General features: G+C 31.6%; 1 protein-coding gene and 1 pseudogene across 1 annotated transcript; one reads left to right on the top strand and one right to left on the bottom strand.

Annotated features, from left to right (window-relative positions):
* Positions 1 to 1,146: 1,146 nt before the first annotated feature.
* On the bottom strand, positions 1,147 to 11,449 carry LOC146901468 (protein NRT1/ PTR FAMILY 6.3-like). The gene is made up of 6 exons (XM_085739079.1): positions 11,276 to 11,449; positions 10,975 to 11,152; positions 10,821 to 10,860; positions 9,990 to 10,561; positions 6,378 to 6,426; positions 1,147 to 2,038 (listed from the first exon to the last, which is right to left on the bottom strand). The coding sequence occupies exons 1-6, from the start codon at positions 11,388 to 11,390 to the stop codon at positions 1,211 to 1,213; spliced, it is 1,782 nt and encodes a 593-aa protein (XP_085595205.1). The 5' UTR covers positions 11,391 to 11,449; the 3' UTR covers positions 1,147 to 1,210.
* Positions 11,450 to 23,366: 11,917 nt separating this feature from the next.
* Positions 23,367 to 24,284, top strand: LOC146901467 (uncharacterized; annotated as a pseudogene).
* Positions 24,285 to 24,335: the final 51 nt, after the last annotated feature.

The following is a 24,335-nucleotide window of genomic DNA, read 5'->3' as shown; positions in this document are numbered from 1 at the left end:
TAAAAACAGAAGATGATATATCAACTAGAGAAATTTTTAGGTGCAAACGAACATAACACCTCATAGTTTAGAAACAACCAATCAGAAATTTTTGCTCAATTTAATAAAATTAAAAACTAAAAATAAATGGACACGTTCTTTCTCTTTTTCTCTCACCGTCTCTGTGGAAACAAAAACGCAGCAGCAATGTTGTTTTAGAATTCTTCCTTCTTTCCTCAAAACACCACTTTTGCTCTCAATTACATATGTATTTGCTGATTCTTCCTCGGACAATATCCTTATTTTTCACTTTCTTATTTAAACAAATCCAATTCTTATCCATCATCTAAAATTTCATTCTTCTCCATTCAATCTCCCGTGTTGGGTTTTTTCATCTGCAAACTACATAAGGGTTTCCCAAGTTCTTTGGTTTTTGTATTTAATCAATAAGGTTTCTCATTTTATTTTCTTTTTGTATTTAATTTTAATTAAATACATGTACTTTTGGTATGAAGAATTGATCAGAAAAAAAAATTGATCAGAAAGACACGTTCAAAGAGAAGAGTAAAAACAAACAAAAAACACAGAAAGAGAACGTGCTGGTTTTAATTTTGGTTTTAATTTTTTTAAATTAAACAAAATTCTCTGATTGGTTGTTTGTAAACAATGACGTGTTATGTTTGTTTGCATCTAAGAATTTCTCTATTAACTATACTAATGTCAAGCACGCAAAATGAACAAAGGATTCAACTTTTTTAATGGCATATTGAATATGCATATAGAAATTGCCGATTCAAATACAAAGGATACCAGGAGTGAGTACTCTAGTCGAGAAAACACTAAAAATACTTCTTTTATTCGTCCCTTCCATTGTGTATGGTAATTGATCCTTGATTAGTTATTGGAAGAGTGCTAGCAATAAACTCTAACACACACATCTAAATATACTTCTTTTATTAGTTAAAATTCATATATAAAATTTTCATAAGATCAACATAAGTTAGTGGAATTCATAAGAATTTCAACAAATAGAAAAGAATATGCTGAGACATGTGTGTTACTAATTCATTGTACTCAATAGTAGCAATAAACAATAATAATTTCTTGAGGAAAAAAAACATTTCTCTTTTCAAATTAAAAATGCATTGTTAATAAAAACTATAATACTTATATGGAAACTTAAAGGTGTATATTACTATTATTAGTTGTTATTACAAAGAAAAATGGAAACCTATGCATGGCAAGCTGTATCTGCTTCCTCTAATTCTATGCCTTCCTCAGCAAGCCTTTTATCCTTATAAACATACCAATTAGCACAAAGCAAGTAAATGACCAAATTTAAACCACTCAACAAAGCCAAAAGCCAATAAAAGTTATAGAGCTTTGCCTCATTAAGATTATCAGCAAGCCATGGCTTATGCTGACTTGTCACCTTGTGGACCAAAGTAACCAATAAAGAGCTAAAGAAGAATCCCAAAGACAATGTACTCAAAAACAAACCCGTGCTCATAGTCTTCATCCCTTTAGGACATTCCCTTAAGAAGAAATCCAGTTGTCCTATGTAAGTAAATGCTTCACCTGACCCCACAAAAAAGAACTGTGGGACCAACCAAAACACACTCATTGGAATCTCCGAATTAGGATTGTGTGTCAAATTATGCAAATGTGCCATTCTCATACGCTTTAATTCCGTGAGTGCTGCTGCAACCATTGCACAAATTGAAAAAACTAAACCAACACCAATGCGTTGTAAAGGTGTTAGTCCTTGTGGGTTGTTGAAGATTTTTCTTGTTATGGGAACAATGAGACGATCATAAATTGGGATTGTTAAGAGGATGCTACCAATGAAGAAAGCAGTTAGAGATGCTGGTGGGATTTGAAATGATTTTCCTATGTGACGGTTTAATGTTGTTGCTTGTGATACTGAGAATGTGGTCATTTGTGCATATACTGTCCAGAACATTATGGTTGTGGCCCATATCGGTAACATTCTTAAAACCAATTTTACTTCTTCAACATCTGTTAAGGTTGATAGGTACCATTTTCTTACCACATTAATGTTGTAAAATAATGACATATAATCATCTCAAGTAATAATAGCAAACAATTACAACTAAAATAAATTAGAGAACAAGTGAAAGGAACTTATCGAATTTGGTTGTAGACACAACTCCATCAAAATGTTCACAAATCAACTTAGAAGAAACCTGCAAAACAACACACTGTTAAGTAACCTGAGGCGTGACATAGTCACTGTCCTTGAGGATTTTATCCGCCTCATAAGCGCATATCCTCCCAGGATACAACAGTTCTTCCCCGTTATGAATCATAAGCGGAGGTGACAGAACAGCTCAAATATATCTCAGATATCAGGAGATATAACCCATAAACTCAATATTTGGATGAAAGAAAATAATTATGTATATAGAGAAATATGAAGTGAGAGAGTATATGTGCGTATGCTATCTACGGTTTCACATTTCAAACTTTTTTTCATTTTTCACGTACTAACCAAAGCAACATATATACAAGGCAAAAATATGACCGTTCCACTATAATAAACGTGGAGTATATATCATCTTCTTTGAAACCTAGTCATAGCATAAAAATAGGGATACTAGTAGGCTAACTTAATGAGCACGTTTAAGAGGAAGGTTGAGTGGTTCCTAAAAATAAGCAAGGCATGTGAACAAATATTAAACGTGGATGTAAAAGCCAGGATTTGGTCAAATAAACATTAAGGAGTATAAAATTCCCTTAATAATAATGATTGTTTGCTACTAATAAAAAACTTTTGAAATATTTAATAACTAAAAATTACAACAATCCCCCACATATTTCAAAAGTTTAAAAATAAAATGTTAAAAAAGTTTTCCTGGGTAAACATCGTAGATGTAATGCATCGGAACGGTGTAGCAAGCTATGGAACCCGTCCTAGACTAATGAGACTTAACACACAGTGAATTGGTTTAGCAAGCTATGGAACCCAAGACACTTGTTGTATGCTAGAGGTCTCACAATCACATTACACCCCCACAATTCTTGCTGTTACGCGGTTGTGCGCGAATAGGCCGTGCGCGTGCCTGGTATTCATGAGTGCTCTAGAGACCCGCCACGGTCTCATGCAAGCGGCCCCACTTGACACTCATATAGGTGATTCCATCTAGTGTATGCTACAACCATACACCACCCATAAGGGCTTATGGTAATCATTAAAAGCTTTTAAAGCTTACCCATCAATTTTATATTATTTAGCACATCTCATCCATTATCATACTCTATAGGAAAGAGACAACATTATTTTAGTGCTAACAGAACTAACAAGTAACTTGTTCTTACCCATTGAACCTTCTTCATGGGATCTCCAATCACAAAGGTTGGGTTCCCATTACTTGTCGTATTCGAGTGGCAAAGTCTCATTTCCCTAAATTTCTTCCCAAGGGTTTTATATACGGATCCGCTAAATTCACAAATATTGACTAAGACGTCTCTAAGTCAATTACCTCTTATTTCATCAAGTCTATAATAATAAACTTGGATTACACACTAAATTTACTGAATTTAAACAAGTCGGCTTAGTGGCTACTAAACGACATCTTATTCATCAACAAGATAAATCTACTTATAGATTTATTCTCATTGGATTCATATCAATTTGACATCTTTGTATTATTTTAATACAAAGGTTTATTCATTTTGTAAACAGTATCTCTTATATTATCAAACTAATTATCAAAATATACTTCATCAGGTCTACTTAGATAAAGTCTAAGCGACAAACCCCCACATTGAGGAAATATAAATCAATGTGTAAATTTTTAATCAAGTCTACTTGAATTATTTTTCAAGTGACGACACCCCCACATTGGGGAAAATAAATCCACACAAATATATATTTTCACTTCAAAACATCATTGTATTATTTTAATACAATGGATAATCCACAATATATCACCAATAATTTAAGATGAATCTCAATATATACATCATGAGTTTATCAAGTGCCGCAAAATACACACATGTTTAACGGCAAAAGAACTTACTGCATCACTCAAATACCGGTTAGTGCAGAATATAAATAATGTACATCTAAATTACTTTAATATTTATGTCACCACCAAGTGCTTAACCAAATTATTTCAAAGTTTAATTTCTCATGAAAACATATCAAGCAAACTTTAATTAATCATGTACATACTATATAGTTGTAACATGCATGGCCACAAATTCATTATTCATCCTGATGCACAATACGTAGAGGAAATATTTTGCATACTCTAGTTCAACATATTGGCCAAATAGTCTAAATACAATAAGTCCAAAATCACATATACTCGAATCAATTCATTTCTTTGATGACATTAAACACTAACAAAGAAAATTTATTTCTTAACCTACTTTGTATAAGGAAAACTACACAGAAAGGATCATATTTAGCATATACATTTTTTTTTTCTTTCACATCCATCTCAGACAAGGATAATAAAATCAAGATAAATCAAGTTCATTGATTCCAGAAATTTCACAAAATTTACACATACACATGTCATTGAGGTGGTATCAAAATATATGAATATACATGTATAAAGTAAGTCATTATAACAACTTCATGAGAGGGAGTCAAATTTTGAAGCTCAAGAAAAATTAGCATGGCATAACATATGATCAAAAGAGCATCAAGCCAAGAGAAGATAGTTACAAACAAGTAATTTCAATCAATATGCACATAATCTCATACATCTTCTCATTATCAACAATGCATTTTCAATTATGTATAACATGTTCACATCTATCTACCAAAACATGCACATTCAAAAAATGACATTTTAAATAAAAAACTTGTCACAAATGCAACCCTCATTTTTAAAAGCCAAAAGGTACAAAAATAAACATTCACATATGATAACTCATGACCTTTTAAAAAGAGCTGTCATAAAAGTTTCATATCTAACAACACTGCATTTCAACATATGTATCACCACTACTTTTATAATTTAAAGGAGTATTTCTTTAGGATTTATCCATTTAACAAAGAGTTTCTAATCACACTCATTTTAGATTAATACATACAAGATGCAGACGCTGGCACAATAAACAAAAAGGCTCATCTCAATATTATACGTTGCAGAAAAATGGCACAAACAATTTCAATGACTATATTCAATCATAATACAAAACTATAAAAGCAGAGTTATGAAATGACTCTAAAATGCTCCCAAAGTTTATAATTAGGAATCAACACCAAAATGGTCAAAAGAATATGAAACTGAAATTGTGTTTTAGTGAGCACCTAAAGTCTAATGCGTCTCAAAAACTGAAGTGTTCAGATTGTCTCGAATAAGCCAGTATAACAAGAGACCAAGAATTCCATAATAATATAAACCTATATGGCTAAGTAATCGAAATATGTCACCTGAACTTTTCCTTGGTTCCAACTAGCAGTGGTAATGTTTTGCTTCAAGTGAACCGCAATATTTAACTGACAACAAACTTCCTAGGCACACCCGAAGGTCTCACACCATACATTTAATAATTTGATGTGCTTTGATCAAAACCTATCGTGGTGGTGGATCTGCGAATTAGGGCACAAACAAATTTCATTAGAAAAGATAAAATCCTCAAGATTGTTGTAAAATAATGACATATAATCATCTCAAGTAATAATAGCAAACAATTACAACTAAAATAAATTAGAGAACAAGTGAAAGGAACTTATCGAATTTGGTTGTAGACACAACTCCATCAAAATGTTCACAAATCAACTTAGAAGAAACCTGCAAAACAACACACTGTTAAGTAACCTGAGGCGTGACATAGTCACTGTCCTTGAGGATTTTATCCGCCTCATAAGCGCATATCCTCCCAGGATACAACAGTTCTTCCCCGTTATGAATCATAAGCGGAGGTGACAGAACAGCTCAAATATATCTCAGATATCAGGAGATATAACCCATAAACTCAATATTTGGATGAAAGAAAATAATTATGTATATAGAGAAATATGAAGTGAGAGAGTATATGTGCGTATGCTATCTACGGTTTCACATTTCAAACTTTTTTTCATTTTTCACGTACTAACCAAAGCAACATATATACAAGGCAAAAATATGACCGTTCCACTATAATAAACGTGGAGTATATATCATCTTCTTTGAAACCTAGTCATAGCATAAAAATAGGGATACTAGTAGGCTAACTTAATGAGCACGTTTAAGAGGAAGGTTGAGTGGTTCCTAAAAATAAGCAAGGCATGTGAACAAATATTAAACGTGGATGTAAAAGCCAGGATTTGGTCAAATAAACATTAAGGAGTATAAAATTCCCTTAATAATAATGATTGTTTGCTACTAATAAAAAACTTTTGAAATATTTAATAACTAAAAATTACAACAATTAATTCCATTACAATCTGTTTTTGGGTCCTTGATTGCTGCCTTGTCCAAGAACCTGTGTCACACATTCAACAAAATGTCCCAATTAATTAATTAACTATTGAAAAAATATTAAATTTTGTAGAAGTAATAGCTGTATAATATAAACTAGAATCAACTACTATATGGTAAGAAAATTACTTTCTTGCTACAGAAAGAGTATATTTTGTTTGTTTCTACAGAAAGATTATACTTATTAAAGTGTGGATTGTGAAACTTTTCTATGTGCGTTGCACAAACCACAAACCATGTCCGTGACAGAGGAAACTGTCTAAGAGAGACAAATTAAGGGGATCAGAGAATCTATATAATGGAGGACAAATATTGAAATGTGAACATCCATTGGATACAGCCTTGCCATTGGCCTGCCCCTCGTGATTCTATGGATTCTGATTCCTCTCAGTTTTACAACCGACATTATAGTAATTAATATTGGTATTAAAATCGACACAGACAGGAACATGAGAGCTGTGATCAGGTGGTAAAAGACGCGCAACGGTGGATTTACCGAGACAAAGTTGTCGTGATTCCAAGAAGCTACAAAACATAGCTTCTATCTTATCGCGGATATCTCCGTGGTTTTGTGAATGTATGCTTTTTTTCTTTCTTGAGACGTGATAAATACCGTTGAAACTCATACGCGCAGTTGCGAGATTCTGAATTTAAACCTGAGTGAAAGTGTTCAACTAAGCAATATCGACTGTGACAGTTCAGTTAGATTTTATTGGTAATAAAGAGAGAGAAAATGGATTGCCAACACTGTTGCGAATATGGACTATCTGATCAAGTTGATATGATTCAGACTTCATGTGTTGGATCTGTTAGCACAGTCAAATACAAGTCATTTGATTAAGATTGAATGGCTAACTAAGAACATGTGCTCGTTGAATGCGTGACGGTAGAGAATCTGATGAATTTGAGAAAGGGGGGATATATTGGTATGCAGAAAATGACTTATATCTAATGCTATGATTAATTACGCCCACCCTTAACTATAGGTTCCCCGTTTTGGGTAGCTAGCTCATCACATCGTTGAACTTTTTGCCTCATCTACTCTTCTCTCTCCGGAGGATGTGTCACATTTCCTTCAATTATTTCTGTTCCTACCAAATCAAATGACATTTCTAAAAGTTTCCAATTCAAAGATTATATTTTTAGGTATCATAACATGAATCAAACTCACATGTGTATGTTTAGTTTTTGTCCCACCTTCTAATTAAATATGTATAAAGTATAAAAAAACAATGATTGAACATAATAATGCTATAACTTTGTTAACTTACACTCACGTATATACTTATATTTTAGAAGGTGCAAATTAATTAATTATTATGTAAAAAGTTTAGAAATCTTGTATGGATATTAATGGGATAAGGACTTATGGAAAATAAATAGATAAAATAATAAAATCAATACAATTGGAAAATAAAATATAAAACTAAAAATCGTAAATTTAAAGTTATGTTGATAAAGGTTGTATAACTTTTTAAGATTAATGTTACAAACTTTGTATTTTAATATATATATATATATATATATATATATATATATATATATATGGGTTTATTATAATTTCATTGAGGGCAAAGATCCTAGAGAGATGTGGCTATTATCCATGTCTCCAAAGCTTTGTTTGAAAGTTTAAAAGACTTTTGAGGAAAAATGAATGAGTGAATAGAAGGAGAAGAGTGAGAGTCTCTCCAACTTGAATGATATTTTTTTCTTCAATGAAATAAAACTCTCCCATATGAAGTAAAAAAAAAGTATTTGGAAAGGATTTATGAGAATTTTGAATAAATTTTTAAACTCATTACTTCTCATACTATAATACTTTTAAAATAAAAAATTTCTCATAAATATTTTCATTTAACTCATTATAAAAATAGCCTGCAAAAAAAGAAAATGAGGCTTTCCTATATTTTATCTTCTTTACTTTCAAGGCGCTTCACTTTCTTTCCCTCTTAAATTTTAATTAGGCCGACGGTTTCCACTTGCTGATTGCTTGGTATCACAATAACTTTGTCATAAGCATAGTCTTGTGATTTTGCAAAAGTTACAAAATAATATTACTATATAAAATCAAGATAACTCAATGTGATTATGACAAGTCCAGTGTGATACCAAAGATGCATTTAATGTAGAAGCTGATATAGGTTCAATTCTCTGAATCAGACGCAATAATTTATTTTCCCATTACAAGTTACTTTCCAATGCTAACTTGTCTAAGATATACTCCAATGTGAAAAAGACCAACTTCGTAGAAAAAGACATGAAAGAGACATGAAAGGTAAATAATTTAAATTTGCTGACTCAAGGAGAAGAATTTAGACCAGCTTCGTAGAAAAGAATATTTTGATTGCCCAATTAAGTATTTAATCTTTTCATGTGAATTTTGTAATTCCACTTGGGTTGGCCTGATGGTATTTGCTTGGGACCTGGGAGAGTGTGCTCCTCCTCGAGGTCTCAAGTTCGATTTTCGTCGGTACCAATTTAGGTGGACTAATTTAGCTTCTTTAAAAAAAAAATCTCCATGATCCTACTTGAATAATTGTTTTAATTGGGTGAACAATTAGTGAGACTATTTTTTTAAGTTGAGTATGACTTCAACGAACGACAAAATTTTCTCTTAAAAGTTTTATTGTTGTTGCATTCCCATACTTGAATAAATGAATTCACATATAAACATTTCTCTACATAAAGTTGTCACCCTCCTAATTAAAATTTGTGTGATTACATGGATAATAAGTTAGTAATCTCATACTCATGGTCGACCTAACGGGGTTGCAAGTGAGGCGGCCGTCTTGGACCTCACATTTTTCTAAACCTCAAATTTAGTTTTTGAGGACCGCTTCTAATTGATTTACTAAAAGATAAATCAATCTCGTGAACGTATTTAATATTTATTTGTATGTTGTTTAATAATGTAAAGATTAATCAGGCTTAAGATACCTCTAATTTTGTTGTTCATTTTTAAAAAGTTTCATTTTGAATTTCGCTTTGGACCTCTGGTTTTTGTTAGATCAGTCCCGCTGATACTTAGTTCATAGATCACATATAGGGATGTCAACAAAGGGAACATAAACAAAGGATACTTTTCGATCTGCTAAAGTTCGTGCCATCCAAACTGCCCCATCCCCACTCCCCTTCACAATGAGTAACTTTTTCCCATGTCACCAACCCGACGATCTCCACGGTCCCGCAGAGACTCGTTGATCGACATAAAAATTAACCAAAATTATTTATTTTCAATCAAATGATTACTAAATCATAAAAGTTTATTAATAGTATAATAGAAAAAATAACATTAATATTTTACTTTATTGATACTACAAAACGACATGCTAGCATAAAATAAAACAATTCACTTACTAAATCATTTATATGATGGGACCAAAGAATATCAAATAAGTGAATTTGACTCCAACTAGTTTATAGCCATATATATTCCAAAAACGTATGTAGAACCATATAAAATCATCCAAACAAAACAATCAAAACTATATATTAAAAAAAAATGTCACTAGGTTATAAGCAAAAATGTCATTAAACAACTAGGCTATAGTGAATTTAAATTCTTACCGAAACTGCTTGCTATGTGGCAACACTTGCTTCTTCTTCCTCAACATTTCATCTTCAATATCATCAACATTAAACAACAACGAGGAATCATATGGCAGTTCCATGTTCCTCTTCCTCCAAGCAGCCACATAAACCACTGCAATCTGAGTCAAAGGACTACCAACAAGTTTCTTAAACCGATACCTCTTTGTTCCATATAAGAACACACAAAGAGCAACAACAATAGCACAAACGCATATTCCATAACCCCAATCTCTTCCAACATGATCTTGAATGTAAACAAGAATTGTCACTGCTGTTAATGAACCTATGCTTATGAAAAAGAAGAACCAGTTGAAGAATTTAACCATGTGATTTTTTTCAACTTCGTTTGTTTCGTCGAATTGGTCTGAACCAAAGCCAGAGACACTTGATTTCAAACCACCTATTCCTAGTGCAGTCACGTATAGAGCTATGTATAGAACCATTAGTTGAATGTTGTTTGCTGGTTCACAAGATTTGAGATTGCTTTTTGTGCATTTTGGTGGATGTAGGCTTGGAATTATTGTTGATATTGTCAAGATTGTAACACCCTAGTATGTGCATATCAAACAAATTTTATATTAAGATCCAAAAGTGAAATATAATATAAAGAAAATGAAAAGGGGTCACTTTGAAAAAGCAAATCAAAGATATTTTTAATTTGATTGTAGAAAAAATGGTTGCTGACAATCGATAATTTGTCTTAGAGATAAGTAAAGTCTGATAAATAATTTTTAATTTAAAGATAGAAAATAAATATTTCTAATATAATTATTTTTTATTCTAATTGTATAGGTAGGAATGTCTTACAATTGCTTCAACAGTTGCAAATATGGCTATGGTGAGGTATCTGTCAAAGAAGGTATTGAAAAATATTAGTGAATACTATAAAACATAGTATAAATTATACATCTTCAATGAATATAGTAATTCATTTTCTTTCTAGTATTGGTTGAACACAAACCTTCCAATAAAAGTGTCGGCTACAAAACCACCAAGCAAACAAATCATAAAACATGTTCCCATGAAGTTGGTGACTATGTTAGCAGAGGAAGCATTTCCTAAATGCATAGTACCAGTCAAATATGTCACCAAATTTACAGCTATGCCCATTGTTGTTAACCTCTCACATGCTTCTACACCTGAAATATATTATACATCACACAGCATAAAACTAGTAAACACCAAAATTTGAACAAGACAATTATAAAAATAAAATAAAAATTGTACAAGATTATATGAAGAAAATAAATAAATTAAAGTACCTAAGATCATTGCAGATGATGTCCAACCACCAGTTTTGGATCTTTCAGCAGGGTGACCCTTGCAGTCCCATGCATCTTGAATTGTTTGCCCCTGAATTTGAGGGAGAGTACTCATTTGGATATAAGTGGTGAAGTAAAATGGCACCAATAGGAAGAAGTGAGGAGGTATGGCACAAAGGGGCTACATGACTTGTCTCTCTTTATATACAACTTAGGAAAGAGACCATTGATGACTAGGATTTTAAAAAATGTTACATAACAGATACAGCCTACCTATGCCTAACCAATCAATCCGTTATAAAAATTATATGAAATTTTGGAACAACATGGCAATTATAGGAGGTAGAATAATACACATATTAATTATGACAATAATTTCAATTTGATTTGTTATCTACTCTTCGAATCAACAAGATTCTATTCACTCTCGTTAGGAGTGTGTAAAATACTCATATTAAATTCAACCTTATCTACACATAGATATTTTAAGATTCAAGACAAGACTAGTATTTTCAAGCCGAAATCTACTTCTGGTTTTTATTATAAGGAAGAAAAAAAAACTACCCTATTAATTTGTGTAACTTTTTGATTGTTTTGTTAAAAAAAATTGTGAGATATTAAATGTACTCACTGATATAAAAAAGACAACATTTAAAATGAGGGTAAAAATATCTTTTAAGTAATAGATACACCTCCTCTCAAAAAAAGTAATAGATACACCTTACAAATTGTGATTTTTCTTCTAGGACAAAATTTCAAAAATTCTCTAGGACGTACAATATTATATCTACCTATAAAAGTTATGCAATTAATTATATTTTGTATGGCACTCCCTAAATCATTCAACAATTAATATTTTTGGTTACTGATCCCTTATACATAGTTTTCTTAAACCTTCATTTAGAATATTACATACTTTTGAATGGTCAGAACTATAAAGCAGTCTCCGTGGATTCGATAATTGTTTTTGATACAAACCGACATACTTACTATTGTGTGGAGATGGGTAAAAATCTTCTTTTCACACCCATGAGAATCGAAACACACACACGCGCATACACACACTCTCTTAGCACCCACTCTTTTATTTGATGAAACTCATGTGGATCTCACCCTTGAACATGATAAGACTCACATGAGTTTCACTCAATAAGAGAGTGAATGTCAGAGAGGATGTTAGAAATAGTTTGTTCCTAACATTTCTCGTAAGAACAATATTTGACACTATTTAAAAAAAAATCTTATTTTAATCTTATTTGCAAAAATAATAATAATTGATATAACAAAATTGAAACATACATAAGATAGAGGTGTGTTATTTGAACAATCATTTTTGAGACAACTTTTGAGACAACCATAAATTTACAAAGAAAATTTGGTATTGACGCGGAAACCAAAGGAATAGAGAGAGAAAGTAAAAACGTAATGTGAGTATGAGAGAGAAAGTTGTCATAAAAGTTGTATCAAAACGGTTGTACAAATATCATTTCTCCATAAGATATTGATCCCTAGCTCTTTTTTGGTTGTTAGACGATTTATAATGATATTAGGTTTAAGTTGTATTTTGATGTTATCGACCTAGAAACTAATTCTTTTTTTTACATTAGTTTCAAGTATCACTATTTGATATGTTTGAAACATACATAAGATATTGATCCCTAGCTCTTTTTAGGTTGTTAGACGATTTATAATGATATTAGGTTTAAGTTGTATTTTGATGTTATCGACCTAGAAACTAACTCTTTTTTTTACTATCGACCTAGAAACTAACTCTTTTTTTTTTTTTTTTTTTTTTACATTAGTTTCAAGTATCACTATTTGATATGTTATCAGTGTATTTATAATTTAAATAGATGATGGTTCTTTTTAAAAAAATGTTTTTTACTTTTTTTTTTGACTGAAAAAATGTTTTTTTTACTTATTAGGGTTTATTTTTAATATTTAAACGGAGTCTCCAATTTGGTTGGGTCGATCTTACCTGAGATCGAACCTAGACACCCGCATAAAATGTCCTAACAGCTAGCCACTATGGGGACATAGCTAAGATATATCTAATATCAAAATTAATTTGAATGGGGACATAGCTAAGATATATCTAATATCAAAATTAATTTGATAAACTGCGTTTATATATTGGTTATGTGTTGTTTTCTATTAGTATCTCTCGACTAAAAAAATACTTACACATAAAATACACACCTGTAATATTTTCAAGTCTTTAATTACGATCCTTTAAAAAAAGTCTTTTATTATGATGATACGATAAAATAAATAAATTTTCAAGTCTTTAATTACGATCCTTTAAAAAAAGTCTTTTATTATGATGATACGATAAAATAAATAATGTAGTGTGAACGTTTTATGTTCCTTCAAAAAAAAAAAACGTTTTATGTATTTTTTTAGAGGATATCATACTTGCAAGTTTATGAATTTATTATTTGAATGTTATCCTAATATTTATTCATTCAAAATATTTTAGATTTTACAATTTTGGATAATAATTTAGTTCATAGTACAATATTGAATTTTTTTAAATATTTTTTATTGTTTAAAAGTGATATGCTATTTTTCCATTTATCCATTTATTATTTTTTTTGAATAAAAGACGACATTTATTTTTCCATTTATTTTAATTAATGTGGTTAACTGTACATGTATATATAGAAATGTATATACGGGCACTTAGGTACTTTTTTTTTTTGGACAAAATGGGCACTTAGGTACTATTACGTGTATTAAAGTTGATTCTCATGCAGATGTTGTAATAGACGTGAACTTGGTAATATTATTATTACTTTGATTAATCAAATCAATTCCTCAAAATTTGTCATAACTATGTCTCTGTCACAATTTTTGTTACTTATATTTTAAAGCTCTATGTTTCGATCTTCAATCTTGGTCGTGGATTAGAGTGAATAGTAAAGACTTTGATTATTACTTGAATCAGTGGTGGGATAATCTGTTTTTTTTCTTTCTTGGTTTTCTTTTACAAGTTTTTTTTTTCTTGGTGTTTGTCATGGTTTTTGATTGAATAATTTCGATCCATGGTTGGTTGTAGTCTGATTTTGGGTTACTCGCGATCACTTAATTATTTTTCAACCGTCACTAGGATCCGTTTGGATTGACTTATTTTTGAGTTTATAAAAATAAATAATGTTTGATGTATTATTTATAAATTTGTCAAGGTAATTTATCAAAAATCAGTTTACAACAATACAAATTTAGTTAGTGAAAACTTATGAATGAACATAAAAACTTATTTATTGACATTCAACTAAAAATATGATGCACGGGAGTGACAATATTCACGAATCAAGTAAGTATTAATTATTCTCGTGAATAAATTGGGAAGGACCCTTTGATAAACTTTTTTTCTTCTTTTACAATCACAATTTCATTCGTTTTTTTTTAACCTTCTCTCCACACTTTTACCATTTCATGTATTTTGTAAATTTCTATGTTAATTCAATCACCCCTGAATCGGTTCATCTTTATTATTTGATATTGGAATGTCTCATGTATTTTGTAAATGATAGGAAGAGGAAATGGAAATCATAGGTGAAATGAAACAGAGAAATCTAGAACAAGAAAAGGTCCTGTCAATAATAAGAATGTTCGATACAAAGTCCTGGAGGTGTTCATGCAAGTTTGGTAAGAAAGAACATAGATGGGAAAAATGAAGAGGAAGCAACAACATTGTGATGTTGTTGTGGATGCAAATGTGTTAATTTGATATTAGTCTAATTGGATTTTTTTTTTTTTGAAACATAATTGGAACTTTTATTTAGATGATCATAGTTGGAACTATATGGCACACATCATGATCGATACATGACTAATTGCTTACACTTCTTAAGTAAAATGCTCACATGTCAGAGGTGTAGTGGAGTTGTGGAAGAATAAAATGACAAGTTAAATATGTTTATGTTTTTGGTTCCTATAAAATTGTAAACTTTTAAGTTTAGTCTTTACTTAATTTTAATAGATTTTTTAGTCCCTACAAAAAAAATCACTTCTAATTTTAGTCTCTTTTACAACAAAGTTTGTTTAATTATCCTTAAACTCTTAAATTTTTGAACGATTTTTTTTTATACAAGTTTAGAACACTAAGAAAGGTTCATTTACAAAAATTTATAATTTTTTAACATGAATTAAATATGAATTTTTTAAAACGACAAAAGTTAAAGATAAAATTAACAAAATCTGGAAGTCGAAATCAAATTTTACGACAATTTTTTACAGAGGAACTTTTAGTAATATTCTTAACATGTCTGCAAAAAATTGTTCAAAAACTCAAGATTTTAAGCATAAATTAAACAAATTTGAATTGAGGAGTGATTAATATTGAATGCAGAAATTTTTTTAGGGACTAAAAAGAACTATTGAAATTAAGTAAGGACTAAACTTAAAAGTCCCAATTTTATAGGGACCAAAAACATATTTAACCCTTTCGAATATAACTGTATGTACCTGAGCTCAATTGTTCATGTGGCAGTGTCAATTTAGATCTTAATAAAATATAAAATCTTGTCTCTTATGTAGGAACAAAAATCATGAAAATATTAATGGGGTGGGGTGTGGATCCGTGGTTTTGCTGGGAATATTGGATTTTCTAATATACTTCATGCTGAATTGCTGGCAATGTATCATGGCTTGCAGCTTGCTTGGGAGTTGGAGGTTACAAACTTGGTGTGTTATTCAGATTCGAAAACAGTCATTAATTTAATCTTTGCGACGGTTAATGATTAACACCATTATGCCCAGATTATTCGGAATATTCAGGAGCTCCTGGCAAGGGATTGGCAGGTTCGTGTTTTGCATACTCTAAGGCAGGGAAATGCATGTGCTGATTATTTAGCTAAACTTTGTGCAGGCAGCCATGAGTCCTTTTGGTCCATCGAGCACCCGCCTGCTGGAATCAACCTGCTCCTACTAGCTGATGCTAGTGCGACCTTCTTTTTCTAGATAGGTTTTTCTTTCTCTGTTTTTGATTTTTTCTTCTCCAATTGTTCCAAAAAAATCATGAAAATATAGTAAGCGACCTTTACTTATATTTTATTGATGCTTATATTATATGTATATGTTGATTATCATTTAGAGATAATTATTATGACTAATTTATTCTATATATACAGAGATAATTATTATGACTAATTTATTCTATATATACTCTAACAACTTTTAAACGTTTGAGGGCAGAAGGTTATTCATTTGTATATAAGAAACTTAAGATTCAATATTTTCAAAGTTATATATATATATATATATATATATATATATATATATATATATATATATATATATATATATTTATAACTCAAATTTGGTTTTTTTTTTTTTTAACAAAGTATCAGTTTTGAAAGAAAAACAAAGTTTTAGCAAATTCAAAATGAGTTTTCTAGAAAAAATGTTGCGGAATATTTCAAATTTTAAGTTTTCGGGAAAAATGTTCTGGAAATTCAAAAATTCAAAAATTTGGATTTTTTTTTGGATGAAATGAGTTCTATTTTGCTGTTTTGTTCATAAATAACATAAGTGGTATTTAATAAACATCATATACATCGTTAATTGAATGAATTTAAAATGTAGATTTTTCCTTATAATAGGTTTTTCCTTATTTAGCTATTTAAGCATAAACCTAAATCTATAAAGTAATTTCATCCTTACCTTCATAAGCTCACGAGCTACAAATTTATGATTTAAATCAATATGATGTTTATTTTAGCATGCACTTTTTTATATGTATTTTGAATTTTTTATTTTAATTTTCGAGGAATATTTTGGATGTTTTTTTTATTTGGATAAATACGATTTCTACTATTTTATGAGCTGCTTTAAAAAAAATTGGATCATAGTTTTATTTAAATTGTGATGTTTTTTATTGTCTTTTTATAATTAAAGTGCGAGTAATGAGTACGGGTATGGGCACTTAGGTACCCATAAGATATGTGTAATTTTTCTTTATAAATTTTATTTCAGCTGTATGTGTAATTTTTCTTTATAAATTGTATTTATAAAATATTTTCAATTAATATATTTTTCTTCCTTAAAAAAACTATATTCTTAATTATTTCATCAAATTGTCAAGAACATTGCTTGCTGGAATTTTGACTAGAAGAGAATAGAGATGGAATGTATTATGTTGCTGGGAAATTTTTCAATTTTTCAACAATGACAAAAACACCCTTTCTGAAAATTGAATCCAAAATCAAATGCATTTATTAAATCAATATATGTTAAAAAGAATACAATACAAGCATAGTGGGTCACTTAGCCTATTAATCTCAACCATTGAAAAAAATTCAACTTGCATCCAATGGATAACATTACTTTTGCAACAAAAAAATAATAATAATTCAAGTCTTGCACCGGTAGGAGACCCATGAAGGTCATGCACCGTAGCCTTTGCCGCGATACGTATGTATGTTTTCTGATAAGCAAGTGTTGAAAATAAAGTTTTAAAGTGAGAGTTATTAACTCTCCTCACTTTGAATAATTGAATTTTCCGACGTTTTCAAAAACTCAAATTTGTGTTTTTCTAAAATGAAGATTATTCCAAAAATATACTAATTTTGAATTTTTAGAAAATATATAAAAATTTGTTTGTGACAAATGAAAACAAAAAAGGTAAAATATATTTTTTTTAAATGAAATGAATTTGGGGGGTTGGATTATATTTTGTGGAGTAGGAGGGAGAGTTTTCAAATAATCATTGTATTATATGAGATCCAATATAACGATAGGCCCATTATGATAGGATGATGCTAGCCCATTCTTTTTGGGCTCTAAATGGGGATACAGGTACCTCCTAAAGGCATCAGGATATTGCCCTTCTCACTCAAGAAATTGCTCATTCACACTTGTAAAATACACTAATACTTCCAGTGGCAGTTAATTGTTGCTACGTCGCAAAAATTGAAAGAAAGAAAGAAAGAAAAAACCTCCAACGACAGTTAAGTGTCGTTGGATTCAATAAATACTAAAGTTGAACTATTTGATGGCACCGAGAATTAACATACTTAGAACAAGATCTTGGCAACCCCAAACTGTTGGGACAACAAAGAAAACTTTGGGATGAACATACCTACTTCTGTTGACTTAACTACATGCATATCTCGATCAATTTTAGTGCAGCTATTAGTGTCATTATCCACTAAGGCGAAATACAATTATGGTGGAGACAAAGCTAAATTTGTGTACAAAAGCGAACTATTTGGCTAAGGTTATTGGGAAAGCAATGCATTTTTATCAATCCAATCCAATCATGCAATAATCTTACTCTAAACAATGGAGTGTTGACAATATGTCATGATGCAACAGATGTAGGTTGCCACATGGAAATGCAAAAAATGCAATCGTGGTTACTCAAGCACACAATGACACACGCAACAATATGAAAGATGGCATGAATCAACAATTTTTCAATAGTACCGCATAGCTCTTGTAAGCATTATTGAATTCATGCATTTGTGCGCAATAATATTAGTGTTAATCGTCGTTGGAGGTTTTTTTTCTTCAACTTTTGCAACATAACGGCAGTTAACCGTCGTTGGTTCATTTGATGTATTTTCAGGTGTGAATGGACAATTTCTTAAATGAGAAGCAGAAAAGTGTACCTGACCTCCTATGTTTATACATAGTTTCGAGCACAAATAGACACATAGTTGGTGGCGGACCCAAAAGTTTATCTAACGGAAAACGATAATGATTAATAGTAAGTACTTATTACTTTTTCTTTTTGAAAAATAATTTGTCATTCAATAAGATATTTTTTGTGTGCCAACATAATTGAATTTTCAGTCAATATAGTGATATCAGTCGATATAATAATACTTGCATAGTGCATAGCCTCAAGTCCTCCTATAATTTGGTTATTTAGTAGCATATACATTTGTTAATAATAAGTTAAGATATCTTGAAGTGAACAACTATCTGAATTTCTACAAATACTAAAAATGTTAAAAACCTTTATTATTTCCACAAATGCATATCATCCTTAATTAGTATTTTGTCTTTATGTATAACAATACTTAACTTTAGAAATCTCTATCCTATGTGAGCATATTGCTTGTAAGTTAAATTCATGATAAATGATTTAAAAGAGCAGAAAAGCGAAAGAAAAAAAACCTTGATTTGTATCCTTTAAGGCTTTGTTTGCGAGTTTGGAGGGGAAGGGAGGGGAAGGCTTGGGAAAAAAGGAATGAGCATGTGGAAGAAATAGAGGAAAATGGGAGAGGAGGGCTTTAGGGGGTTAACTTTTCTTCATTATACAAAACCCTCCTCATTTGGAGGAACTAAAAAATTGTATTGGAGGAGGGTTTTGGGGGGTTTTGGAGGGTTAATAAGAATTCTTCAAATTTAATTTAGGTTGTTATAATATTTTTAAAATTAAAAATAAAGTAATCATATGCATTAATTTATCATTCTCTAAAAAACTACTCTTTTAAAAAATTTGTAAGATTTCTCTATTTTTCTTCATATTTTGCACCCCTCAAAGCCTTTCCTTTCCTTCCCCTCCAAACTCGCAAACAAAGCCTAAGTGAAAACTATAGCCTCCACAAATTAGCAACACAAACCGGTGCCCTTCCTTTTCTCCTCCTCTAAATCCAAACCCTTACATTTACGATCTGAACATTGTTAGTGGTGGTGCGACGAGTTATCTAATCTCCTTATCACCATTCAACCCTAACTGGGTTGTTCTCTAATAAGCCGACACAGTCGTTTTTCGTTTTTCTTTGTTTTAGTTTGGATCAACATTTGTTTCATATTGTTTTCGTCATTGTTTCATATTCTTCTCTTGCCGCTGTGATCTCCTCACCCCCGCCATGATAGGTGGTCTTTCATGGTTTGGTTGCCTTCTCATGTTTAATATGATGGCTGAGTTGAAAGATCCCAAATGCCACTAGGTTGTCAGGGAGCCTTAGAAAACTATATCTATGTATATTGTAGCAAAGCTCAGTCGCAACTGATTCATTGTTTATACCATGCTTTTATCTTTGAGAACTTCTACGTCTTTTTCATGGCTTTCCTAAACTGTTATTGTCTTTAATATTTACTTTTACTGTTGTGACACCAAATTATTTATTTTATTTTCTCGCTAACAAATTTATCGTTGAAAAGCTATATAAAGTTATAACGTCTCCATCCTTGTGGGTTCAATCTTTATAGTATTACTTGAGACAATGTATACTTGCACTAGTAAGACTCCTGAAAATACATAGTGTTTTCAGAGCTACCAGACACCAGTGGCCTCAGACTTGTAACCCCCCCATTTTGTAGTGGTTTGATCTCATAAACCTGAAAGGGTCTTCTTCATTTTGGTTTTGTTAACCCGAAAAGGTTTGTTTGGTTACTAAGATATTGAAATCATCCCTCGATCTGGGTTCTTATGTGTTGATTGAAATTGGTTGTATCTGGTGGTTTGTACCCTTCTGATTCTCTAATGCACTGATTTGTTGAGATCTGCAGGCCACAAGGCATCAGACCTGCTTCCACTCCGGTGTTGGTTTTTATTCGTCCAGTCAATGTGGTTGTTCTTAGATTGTTATGCTCGAAAGAGATTTTATGCTTAGGGAGTTGTTTGTATGTGGCTTTTGATTCCGTGTTGGCGGCCAATGCATTCACCAATCATGCACCATAACTGTTCTTTGCATGTGTTCACTCTTCATCTTTTTTTGTAACCTCGTTTCGCGCCCGTACGCAGGTTTGTTAGGTTTCGCTCGTGATGAGTGATTGTTTTTATGATAGATTAGGACTGGTCCACTAGGTTTGATTTTTCACTATGTATTTTCGTTTAGATTGTAATTTGGTCATGTTTAATGTCTCCCCCAGTCTCTGTATATTTTTGTTTTTATTTATTATGGTTTTTCTTTTGTCTAAAAAATACTTGTAAGTTAAAATAAATAAAAAATTTGAATATGAAAAACAAAAAGTATGGTTTTAAGACCATTTTATAGATGCTTCAAAAAAAGACCATTTTATAGATGGATGTGGAAAAGTGGCGGTAGAGTACGTTTTGGTGAGGCTAATTAAGCCCATGACTCGCTAATTTGCTAGGAAAAAAAAATATCGTGATAGATTAGCTTCTTTTACTATATCATCATAAAATGATTTGCTATGACTTTCGATGATTTGCTAAGAGTTTCCATGTGAATCATGACCAAGCCGTGGCCCAACCAAAACACGTCGAAAACTTTAATTTGCTTTTAATCGTAAATTAGTAGACCCGCATGCTAATCTGGAATTGGCTATCTTAATAACCTTTAATTATAGACTTGACCATGCAGGGATTAATGAAGCATTTTATATCATTAGCGTGAAATGTGTGTATAATTTAAGGACGTAGAATATAACAATTCAACGCAACAAATTACAGTGAGTTGTTATGTAAGTATAACTAAATAACTAAATTGATAGCTGCAAGATCAATAATACGTAAAGGTTCAGGTTCGAAACTTGTATTCCTCACTTTTGCACGCATAAAAGTGTGTGAAGCAACCACTAAATTACTTGGAAAAAAAACAAAGGATTTAGTTTGGGCTTAAGTTGTTTTGCCTTCTACACTCGGCTCCTAGCATTCCTAGGCCCATATGACAACAAATTGGCGAGGTAAAACAATATGATTGTTTCTTTTTTCACCCGGACTTCTCAGACCTTAGAATCAAAACATGTAAAAAGGAAGTTTTTTGGACATTTTTTACACATCTGAGTTCTGAACTCCGAACAAATAAAGGGCGGCTGAGAAGTGTGGGAGTAGGAAAAGAAGTTCACAAAATGCTCCACAATGCTGAAATTAGAAGAGTGTTAGGATCACTCTTCTCACTTTTGAATTTTCTCTTTTTTTCAACTGTCGTTGGTCCAACGGCTCTGTTCACAGTCGTTGGACACTTTTTAGATTGGTTCCACCATTTTTTAATCAACCGATATAAAAAATGTTCCGAAAGGCAGCTAATTGTCGTCGGAGGTAAATGGGTAATTTTAGTGTGTTTTGGAGAAATTTTTGAAGGGAGAAGAGTACTTTACAACAAAAAATTACGGTGGGTTCTGTTTAGGCTTAAGTTGTTTAGGCTTCTACATTCGGCTCCTAACACTCCAAGTCCCAGACGACAACAAATTGGTGAGGTAAAACAATACAACTGTTTCTTTTTCCCACCCCTAACATCTAAGACGTTAGAATCCAAACATGTTAAAAGAGAGTTTTTTGAAAACTTTTTTTTACACATTTGCGTTCTAAAATCCAAACAAATAAAGGTTGTATGAGAAGTGCGGGGGTAGTAAAAGAAATTCACAAAATACTTCACAATGTTGAAATTATAAGAGTGTTAAGAACACTCTCTTTAGATTACTTGACAAAAATAAAAAATTACGTTGGATTTTGTTCGGGCTTAAGTTGTTTAGGCTTCTACACTCAGTTCCTAGCACTCCTAGTCCTAGATGACAACAAATTGGCAAGGTAAAACAATATGACCGTATCTTTTTCTACCCCCCCACTTCTCATACATCAGAATCCAAACATGTAAAAAGGGAGTTTTTTGGAACTTTTTTTCTTTCACATTTGTGTTCTAAAATCCAAACAAATAAAGGTCGTCTAAGAAGTGTGGGGTAGGAAAAGAATTCACAAAGTACTCCACAATGCTGAAATTGAAAGGGTGTTATGAACACTCTCTTTCATTGAGTGAAACATATATGAATGCTACCACTTTATGTGAAATCTATTTCTAAAATGTGCGATCCATATTAACTGCAACCAATAAAATAACGAGTCTTAGACGGATAATGTTATTAGTATTTCTCTTGAAATTATAATTATAATGAGTCACTCATTCAAACAAAACTTATTATTTGGGACGAAGCACCTATGATGCACAAACATTGCTTCGAGGCTCTTGATGGTTCTATGAGGGATATTCTTAGACACCAAAATGGCGGTAGGTTGGATGTTCCTTTTGGTTGAAAGGTCGTTGTTCTTGGCGGGGATTTTCGACAAGTTCTTCCGGTTATACCGAAAGCAACCAGACAAGAAGTATGTAATGCAACCATTAATTCTTCCCATCTTTGGCATTTTTGTGAGGTTTTGACACTAACTACTAATATGAGGCTTTTGCATGGAAGCTCACCTCATGAGATATGCGAAAAAAAAGAATTTAGTGAATGGGTGTTGGGGATTGGTGATGGGAGCATTGGGGAAGAAAATGATGAATATATAAACATCCAAATTCCACACGACTTGCTTATTCAAAGTTCCGGCGATCATATTGCATCAATTGTTGATTGCATATATCCGTCGTTGTTGGATAACATGCATGAAAATGAATTTTTCCAAGATAGAGCAATACTTACACCTAAAAATGTCTGTGTAGATGAAATTAATAATTATATATTGGATCTCATACCTGGCGAAGAAAAAATTTATTTAAGTTGTGACTCTCCGCTCACAAAGCCATCCACGATGAATACGACATTCATACACCAGAGTTCTTGAACACAATTAATGCTTCTGGACTTCCACGTCACAAAATACGATTAAAAGTTGGAGTACCCGTGATGCTAATGAGGAATTTGGACCCAACTGCCGGCCTTTGTAATGGAACTAGATTGATTATTACAAAGATGGGAAGATATGTGCTTGAAGGAAAAGTTATAACAGGAAGCAATATTGGGTAAAAGGTCTTTATTCCTAGACTGTCTTTGGAACCATATGATACGAGAATCCCTTTTAAATTTCAACGTCGGCAGTTCCCTATATCTGTTTGTTTTGCAATGACCATCAACAAAAGTCAAGGGCAGTCACTCAAACAGGTTGGCATTTACCTTCTACAACCAGTATTCTCTCATGGTCAACTCTACGTAGCCATATCAAGGGTTACATCATGGAAAGGGCTGAAAATTTTGTTGTTGGATGAAGACGGTTGCTGCATTGATAGTACCTCTAATGTTGTTTTCAAGGAGATTTTTCGTAACGTTTAGTTAATTTCATTCTGTTGATTTATCTGTTTTGTTTCATTTCAGATTCACTTAGTTTAGCATAGTTTAGCAGTGAAGTAATCATAATTTTTCATGT

Source organism: Medicago sativa, chromosome 8, assembly GCF_051527215.1.
Source record: "Medicago sativa cultivar Bolivia chromosome 8, Bolivia_mono, whole genome shotgun sequence".
Classification (NCBI taxonomy): Eukaryota; Viridiplantae; Streptophyta; class Magnoliopsida; order Fabales; family Fabaceae; genus Medicago; species Medicago sativa.
The sequence above is the reverse complement of the archived record's forward strand: the minus strand, read 5'-3'. Positions and strand labels throughout refer to the sequence as shown.

Coding starts and splice junctions, on each gene's coding strand:
- LOC146901468 (XM_085739079.1), bottom strand. CDS start 11,390: ATGAGTACTCTCCCTCAAATTCAGGGGCAAACAATTCAAGATGCATGG. Junction 11,153..11,275: donor ATCATCTGCAATGATCTTAG/GTACTTTAATTT, acceptor AATATATTTCAG/GTGTAGAAGCATGTGAGAGG. Junction 2,039..6,377: donor CAAAAACAGATTGTAATGGA/ATTAATTGTTGT, acceptor TTATTTTACAAC/ATTAATGTGGTAAGAAAATG.